An 8,919-nucleotide genomic window follows, 5' to 3' on the forward strand; every position below is an offset into this window, starting at 1 on the left:
TTAGCCCTTTATATGACATTGAGGGTGACAGCGTGCCATCCTTCTCGCCCTCCTGCTACCAGAACCCCGAGAAAAAATCCTCCACTTCCAAACCCCCTTACTCTTTCAGCCTTCTCATTTACATGGCGATCGAGCATTCCCCCAACAAGAGCTTGCCAGTCAAAGAAATCTATAGCTGGATCCTGGAGCGCTTCCCCTACTTCGCCACGGCACCCACCGGCTGGAAGAACTCGGTCCGACACAACCTCTCTTTGAACAAGTGTTTCCGAAAGGTGGAGAGAAGCCATGGCAAGGTGAGACCTGGTGGGAGGGAGGTGGATCAAGTTTGAAATTGAGGGGGGTAATAGAGAAGGGTCTGTTGCTCTTAAGGACTTCTTGGGTTTTTTTTTCATCATTGAATGGTTTGAGTTGGAAGGGACCTTAAAGCCCCCCCAGTTCCGCCCCCCCTGCCACGGGCAGGGACACCTTCTACCAGACCAGGTTGCTCAAAGTCCCATCCAACCTGGCCTTGAACACTTCCAGGGATGGGGCATCCACAGCTGCTCTGGGCAACCCATGTCCTCTGAAACTTTATTTGCAGCTGGAGATGGTTGGAAATGCCACTTCTGACAAATCACAGGATGACAGAAGTCACTTGGTTTTGTTATTTAGTGCTGACCTGGGTAGAGCCAGCTGTGGTGTGTCCTTTTTAAAGCTGGCTAACGTGCTATTGCAAAGGACCCTGTTTCCCTTTGCTTATAATTTTGTTAGCCTGCAATACCCAGCCTGAAATTTCAGACATCTGTCTTAGGATGTCTTTTTGTTGAAGCTTCTTAAACTGATCCTCTCTCTATTTTCTAGTGCTGAAATTTTGGGGCGTGTTCCTCCTTCCTTGCTTTTGCAGCACGGCCATGGCTATGATCGCACTGGGAAGCAGAAGAGATTGCAGGATGCCAAGCAGCTTCTCCGCTTGGCTAGCATGGGTCTTGCTCGTTTGGGTGCAGATGTGGTCTTCTGCAAAGTGTCCTTGCTTGCTGGCACGCTGTCTGTACATGGCTGAGTGTTTCTCAGTCTAACAGCTGTCTTGAATATTAAAATGACTTTTTCACTTGACGTCTTCTTTTACACTTAGCACAGCTTTGGCTTTCCAATAACCATCTTGATTCTTGCATTTAATGTACTGTATTGCTTTAACCTCTATCATAACATAACATTGTGTGTCTCTGCGTGGTGCGGACACAAGCTTCACTTCTTAAAGTCAAGGATACTCTTTTCTGTACAAATTCTTTCTTCTGATTTGTCTGATTTTACTAGTGAATTCCTTCCTCCCTCTCTCATTTCCCATCCCATTCCTCAAAGAGCTGACTCTGACTTAAATAAACCAACAAACTACATACCAAAAGTCAACAAACAAATCCTGGACCAGTATGCTTGGAGGTCAACCTAAGTAGGAACAGGCTTGTTATCAGAAATGCATGCCATGCCTGGCGTGCCTGACAGCCTCTCACTGTAGATAGAGGTCCTGGAGCTGAGGGACCGTCGGGAAGGACTGCCTTGTACTGGTAGGACTGAACATCACCGCTTCTCAATATCCCTGCTTTTACATTAAATTGTTAGGCTGTTGTTTTCCCAAGCAGCAGCTTTGCTCTGAAAAAAAAAAATTACTTTTTGCTGCTGTATGGCAAGTGCAGTAACTCCCCCATAGCTGAGTCCTGCCAAGTGTTAGGATGGGCTTTTAACGTGGCTCCAGGTGTGGTAATGGAGTAACTGATATGCTGCAAGCTGTGCCTGTGCGAAGGACCTGGATCTGAGCAGCAACCACATGCTGCTGTGGGTGGCAGAGGTGCCCTTAAAGGCCTGGGTGGCTCTGTCCAGGAAGGGAGACACAAGTTTCAGAAGAATTAGGGCAGGGAAGGAAAATCTCCTAAATCGGTATACGAGTTCCTGCTGCCTGAGGATCTGCCCTTTAAAGCTCAGCTGTTTCCATCCTGGAAGCCCTCATGGTTTAGGAGTTACCAGTCAAACCTCATGTCTTGGCGTCTGGGCAGCAGGAGCTTGAGGCTGCCCGGTCCTCTGCTTACCCTGGCAACTCCACCAGTACTGCTGGGCTTGGAGGATGGCTTGCTGCAAGGTGTGACATCTCTAGCAGGAAAAACAAACCTGTAAGGTGATGCTGATGCGCTCTGTTGGCATTTTCCCAGTGCTCCAGAGACTGCACAGCTCTCTAATTCTTAAGTACAGAAACTGCTTTTACCAAAAAAAAATCCACCCCCAAAAAAAGCCCCTCCTGAAACTTTACCGAAAGTTCTCCATTGCCACCAAACAGTAGTTAAATCTTTAACCTCTGCCCTGCTTAGACAAGGACCAGATGAGGATATTGCTCCAAATTTTTCCTGCAAAATAAGTTGGTGGTGCGCCGGGGCACGCGCAGAGCTTATGGGAGCTGATCTGGCAGGTGACGGGAATGTGGCAGACCTCTCCGGATGAGCTCCTCAGGTGTCACCTCTTGGAGCAAGCAGCGGTAGCTTACAAGGTCATTTTGCTGATTGTGTTGCCTGTAACCATGGGCTAGCCATGCCTCTGGGTGCTTCTCTGAGAGGGCAAGATAATTTTCTATTTTCTTCCTTTTTTTCTTTGTTAACGGTATCTTAATCGTGTCTCAAAGGGGGCGTGTAGTCAGCTTTCTTCTGTCCCAAGTGCCTGTGGAAGCAGAGAGACCCGTGGCACGTTGCGTCAGAGGAGCATGGTTTATTTTGTAATGTCGGGGTAAGAAGGGTTTTAAAGCCTTTCAAATGAATCTGGGCTCTTGTATTGGAAGAGTGTAAATGTCTGACAGGAGGGGAGGGTCAGTGCCCCCACGTCTCAGGACGGGCTGCTTTCTGACACCTCCTTGGCTATTGTTGCTGGCCATCAGCTACAAAATGATCTCTTGGAGGTCCGGCAGCAAAATTAGGAAGAGTCCGTCCTCATGTTTGCCATAATACCGATATTTTGGTTTGGACTGGGAGTGCACTTTGAAGTGAATCTCCTGATTTTAACCTACTTACCCCACATGAGCTGCACTGCAGGGCAGTTTTGGGATTCGTTTTGGCCGGTGCTGACCTAGAAGAGATGCTGCAGGAGTCTGCTTGCCGTGCTCTGATTGCTCCTGGACATTGTCCGCAAGACCCTGCCAGAGCAGATCTGAATAAAACATCCAAGGCACATGTGGGTGACCCCTCAGCGCCAACTTTCTCACTCCGCAGAGCTGTTTCCCTCGAGCTGTGCCACATCATGTTGCAGATGTAGCTGTGGATGGTTGTTTTGTTTGCATATATATTCATATCAGCCGGCTAAATACCTTTACCTTGTCCATCACAGCAGGCTGCGAGTATTCAGGAGCCCAGGACAGCATCCAGCAGAGACTGGGGGAAGGCTGTCCTTGCTTGGATCGCTGCAAAATGTTGTATGTTACGGTTTTCTTTTAATGAGTTGAAGGGCACTGAAGGGAAAATAACTGCCTTGAGATGCCTTATGAGCCGCTGCAGTTGAGAGGAGGAACTTCTCATGCCATGGAAATGGGATGTATGTACGTCACACCTCTGCTAAAATATACATTACCCTTGTGATGCTGCTGTATCTAAGTGGTTTGTCAAGGTTTACCCCAGGTGGTGGACTCAGGAGCTGAAATACCCTTTCTTATTCGAGTTGCAGCTGAGCTCGTGTTTGCAGTCAGCCAGCCAGACGAGATTTCCAGTCGTTCTCTCGTAATGGTGGTTGGGAGCTGGAGCTGATGAACAGCAAAGAGGTGACGCTGGAGCCAGTCCCTGGGACACCTCCTTGCCTTCCAGCGTACCTGCTGTGGCCCGGGTGTCCCTGAAGACATGGAGGGGGGATTGTGGGCCAGCGATCCTCAGAAGATTCAGCTAATGCTCTTGGCACCCCAAGCTCTGTCATGCAGCCTTGGAGTTGGGGGGAGAGAGGTCTACAATGGGAAACTGTTGTTTTTTTTTTTTAAGGGAGCAGTGTCTGATATTACAGCACAGGAGGACCTGAAGTGAAAAGCAATTTGGAGTTGGAAGCCCTGAAGAGCCTCCCCGCTCTTGGCTAGACTTGTTTTTACCATTGTAGTTTTGGGGATTTTTTTATTAATCGATATCACTGGAGAGAAAAGGTGTGAGGAGGCAGGAGTGGCATCTGCGTCAGGCATCAATTTGGGGTGCCAGGGCTCGGATGGATGTGGCCCTGCCACTGTTTCCTCTGGAGGTCAGGGAGACAGGGCTCGAATCTCTTCAACAGATCTGCTGTTCTTCTTCTTGGTAGATATGTTTTAGGGGTTTTTTCCTTCTTTTAGAGTTTTTTTTTGTTTTTTACAAAAGATGGAGGTGAACAATCTGTGTGGCGGTTCAAATATTTGGGCAAAAAGCAGGTCCCATGTATAAGCCTGTAGAGATAGGAGAGAGATTTCTATTTTCTGATAAACCTGTTTTAGGGTTTTTTTCCTTCTTTTAGAGTTTGTTTTTTTGTTTTTTACAAAAGATGGAGGTGAACAATCTGTGTGGCTGTTCAAATATTTGGGCAAAAAGCAGGTCCCATGTATAAGCCTGTAGAGATAGGAGAGAGATTTCTATTTTCTGATAAACCTCTTGGTGAATATGATACACCTCCTTGCACACATGCAATAGATCCAAAGTGCTGGGGGCTGGCAACTTACTGTCTTTACGAAATAGCCCCAATGCTTCAAAATGTAGGAATTATTTTCCTTCCTTTATTTGCCTAGATGAAATCCTGCAAGTCAAGAAACATTAGAAAGATGCAGAAAAGATGATAGACCCAAAAATAATCTCAGAGAACAAGATACTCATTTTGAGATGGAGAGTCAAAATGGTGTGGTGGCTGCTCGGTGCTGACTTTAGATGTTAAATAAAAGTCACACCTACATTTCAGGTACCCCACAGTTGATGTGAAATAGTGACAGTTTAGCATTTTAGATTATCTTAGGCTTAGTCTTTGCTGGGAGAAAGGGCAGTCTTTTTTTTTTTGTTGCTGTGCTTAGACCGCCGGTTTGTTTTAAGGCTGGATGTATGTGTGTTCTGTGGGCTTTCCAGCTCCAGTTGTGCATGGCTTTCCCCTAAAGCGTGGCACTCACTGCCGACCTGTGCCAGATTTCCACCGTCTGTCTTTGCTGAGCGGCAGATGGGAGTGAAAGGGTGCACAGGAACAGCCCCATGGGCATCATCTCTTTTACCCCATGTCTGCTTTTAGGACAAATAATGGTGGGTGGAAGTGTGCTTTCATGTTACACCTAACCCAATCAAACTACCCAAAGAAGAAATCACCCTGTTTATTGCCTCTTGCATTGGAGCGAGTTTCCCTATGGCTTCAGCTTGCCATACCCACCCAAAATCCCTGTGTTATGTTCTCAGGGCAGCAAGCTGGTGGGGGCACTTAGCTGGGAAGGTGAAAGAGGGAAACTAACCCCATTCTGGTTGCAGGCCCCAGATGAACTGAATTAGGTGTCAAGTGGAAGTGCTCACCTCAAGGAGCAGATAAAAGAGTGTAGAGCAGTGGTTTGGTGGTTAGGAGGGTTCTTGCTGCTCCCTCAGGGCAACAGTCTCAAAGTTACCAAAGGGAGGTGGCAGAAGAAAAAAGAAAAATAAATAAAGCCAAGGTAAGGGTCTGGATGAAGTGTGGGAAAGGGACCAGGGTGTTAGTTTGTTGTTGAGATGCTGGATGGAGCCAGTCGGGATACCCCCTGTTAGTACCTAGCTGGCTAAAGCATCCTGCCAGCCACCGTGGCTGTTTAATTAAAGGTAAGCTCCTTGATAGGTCTCTGAAAGGCTGTGCTCAGTTTTAGCATAAGATGAGTACAAGAAAGATTCAGATTTTAAAAATAAATAGCTCCTGACAGATGCTGCAGCTCAGAGATTTTTATGAAAGGCAGTGGCTTCAACTAAAATTACAGAGCAGCATCTCTCTTTCTCAGCTGGAGCTCTCCCTGATTTGATTTTTCACTATTGATAGCAAAGTATTTCCTCTTTTCAGGAAAAGCCCTGTGACTTGAATATGACTACAGACTTACATGCTTTATGGGTCCTTTTCAGTCTGAAGTAAGTCACGGAGTATCCATCCATAAAATGGTATTAATACCCCCTTGATACTGGCAGGAGGAGGCCAGCTGGCCTCTGTGGGCTCGCAGGAGGCGCTCTGCAAAGCTTGGGTTTCTGCTTTGAGACTTTTTCCCCCAAAATCCTCTAGAAAGATCTTCCTGTTGAGGTGTATAGCTGCCCCATCCTTCTGCTGTGTGCATGACGACTCCTGTAACATTGTGTTTTCTCCCCCAAAACCTGGTGGTGTTACCTGTAGAGCTGTTAGCTGATCCGTCAGGTCAGTGAATTGTTTTAGTTTTTCCTATTTACTTGCCCTCTTTATGTTGCAAGAACTAGCAGGCTTGAAAAACAGGTTTTTTTCTTTATATAGTAAATATGTGGAGAAACCCTTGAGAGGAGCAGAAGATACTTTATCTTGCTTAACTTTTGGCATATCAAATTTAATATCAAGAATGACTAGCACAGCGGTGCTTACATTGTTACGTGCATCAAAAATACATTAATTAGGTTTTCAGATTTTGAAAAAGTGTGAATAATTCGTTTTGTTGCTGGGCATCCGGCAAGATGTTTTTACAGGATGGGGCAAAGTTAAAGGAGTATGTTGGCCATATCTAAGTGAAGGGAAAGGTGCTTTAGTTTCTTACTTAGAAACTTGTTAATCAAAGACTGCTGATCAATTGACTGATCTGATGCCTGGACAGATCCTTAAACTCACAGCTGTATTTACCGAGTGTTAAAATAAGGTTTACAGCTTTCAGTGGACAAATGTGAATGGAAATGGGGCTTTAGAGAAGGAGCTTTGGAGATGCTATCCCAAGCTGCAAGATGAGTGCTTCCGTACCATATAACGAGGATCTCGGGACCATACGCTCAGTTTGGGAGCGTCTGCTTTCCATGCAGATGCTGGAGCTGCCTGAAGATGATGTACATCGGCTGCACAGTGGGGGATGCCTACGTCGTTGCACTGTGCTGCATCTAATATTAAATTAGAAATGACTGTAACAGCCTGGCTCCTGGATTTTCTAATTTGCAATACTTCTTTCTTCCAGGTGAATGGAAAAGGTTCGTTATGGTGCGTTGACCCAGAATATAAACCTAATCTTGTCCAAGCACTGAAAAAGCAGCCTTTTCCCTCAGCACTTGCATTTTATACTCCGCCTGCATCACCACCAAGGTAGGTGAATTTTCTCGTCCGAGTAGGGTATGTGGTTACGTTACTCCGCCTAGCAGAGGAAGCGCCCACATGGATGTTGATGTGTTGTCACCGGCTGCCAACCAAGACAAGAATTTGAGTGGGGCTTAGGTGAGATGGGCTAGATGAGATGTCATGAGCTCAGGCTTCCCAGATAGCAGATCTGGGGTTTGTGTCCAAGTCATCTTCATAACTGTCGGAGACTTTAAAAGAAGAAAGTCAGGGCTGTGCTTGGTGTTTAGCGGTGAGCCCCATTTCTCTGGAGGGCAGGCAGTCCTGGGAACTGGGGCAAAATCCTCCTTCAAGCACAGTTCACCGGGACTGGTCTAGGGTGCCTGTTGCTGCTAGCTTGGAAGGAGGTGTGTGTCTTCTCCTGTAAGTTACTTGTCTGGATATAAAATGTATATAGTCTATGTTGTCAAAAATAATCAACTCTTCTACAATCTGAAGTGCTTAGAGAGGCTGATCTAAGAGAAGGGTGTTTTTCTCCGAGGCTGTTAAAAGCATTTTGCAGCAGAGCTGGGGAGATCAGCCTTTACCATAAACATACTCTGAGGGAGAACATGCAAGACTTCCTAAGTCAGGGCTTCCTCATTCGACACATTTTAAGATTAGGCAATAGATTATGGAGAACTTGAAGTCAACATCATGCATCCTCCAGAGAGGAAGAGGAATGGCCGCTGGGCCAGCCTATAGAGGTGGGACGGAGAGGAGGAGGAGGATAGAAAGCAGAGAGGAGCGGGTTGCTGGTGGTGACCTCAGTTCTTAGGTAGGCACGTGGCCCGTTTATCTCATTCAGCAAAGAATTTGGGTGAGATCAGAGATATTAAGGTCTCTGTACATTGCCCTATGCCTTAACCTTACTGTGAGGAGTTTCCTTAATAAACAGGAGGAACTGGGATTACTGGAGCAGGATGTAAAACTGATAACACTGAGCAGCTATTTCTAAGGGTTCAATGGGACATTGATGCTGGGAGCTGGCACCCCCATGCAAGCCTTATCTGTCTGGCAGCTGCAGAAGACATGTGTGGCTCCAGTTGGGCTTGTAACCTCCAGGATGTAACGGTGGTCTCTGACCTTCCAGCTGTCTTGAGCTGTAAAGGGTCATCTTGGCTTTGAACGAGCCAGGCAGAAGTGTCCTGTTTTCCAGCTTTCTGCTGGAACAGGAGCATTACTAAAATAACCCTGAAGCATTTCAATATTAAGAAATAGTCAAATTGGAAAGTATGAGATGGCTGGTGGTATTGTCAGGCTTTGTTTTATGCGAACAAAGATTATAGAAACTACTGACATTGAACTCCAGATGATAATGATTTTACAGGCTTTAACGTTTCTACATAAGGGCATTGACTTCTGGTTTTTGGTACAACTCAAGTGAAGGTTTGGTCCTTGAAAGCTTTGTTAACGCCATGTCTTTGTTAACATGGTCAAACTTTAAAATTTAGAGAATAATACAGATAGGAAGGGACCCCTGAATGTTATCTATCCAGCCAGAGGAGCAGAGGATCAAGACAGACTCAGCCTAGGGCAGGTTGTTCAGAGCCTTGGCCAGTTAAGCTTTTAATATCTCCAAGGTCTTCAGGGTTAGTCCAACGATACAAGCATTGCAGTATGATTTACCTAGCTTGTAGAAATACAACATACTGAAATTTGGTGTAG

General features: G+C 46.1%; 1 protein-coding gene across 2 annotated transcripts in view; it reads left to right on the forward strand.

Annotated features, from left to right (window-relative positions):
* FOXN2 (forkhead box N2) overlaps positions 1 to 8,919 on the forward strand; it is a 17,529-nt gene that overhangs the window by 262 nt on the left and 8,348 nt on the right. For both annotated transcript variants that reach the window (XM_009694922.1, XM_009694923.1), the window contains exons 1-2: positions 1 to 293; positions 7,118 to 7,242. The exon at positions 1 to 293 is cut by the window's left edge and continues 262 nt beyond it. In XM_009694922.1, coding sequence (XP_009693224.1) covers positions 1 to 293; positions 7,118 to 7,242 — 418 coding nt within the window. The remainder of the gene's footprint in view (positions 294 to 7,117; positions 7,243 to 8,919) is intronic.

This window comes from Cariama cristata, unplaced genomic scaffold (assembly GCF_000690535.1).
Source record: "Cariama cristata isolate BGI_N322 unplaced genomic scaffold, ASM69053v1 scaffold36782, whole genome shotgun sequence".
Classification (NCBI taxonomy): domain Eukaryota; kingdom Metazoa; phylum Chordata; class Aves; order Cariamiformes; family Cariamidae; genus Cariama; species Cariama cristata.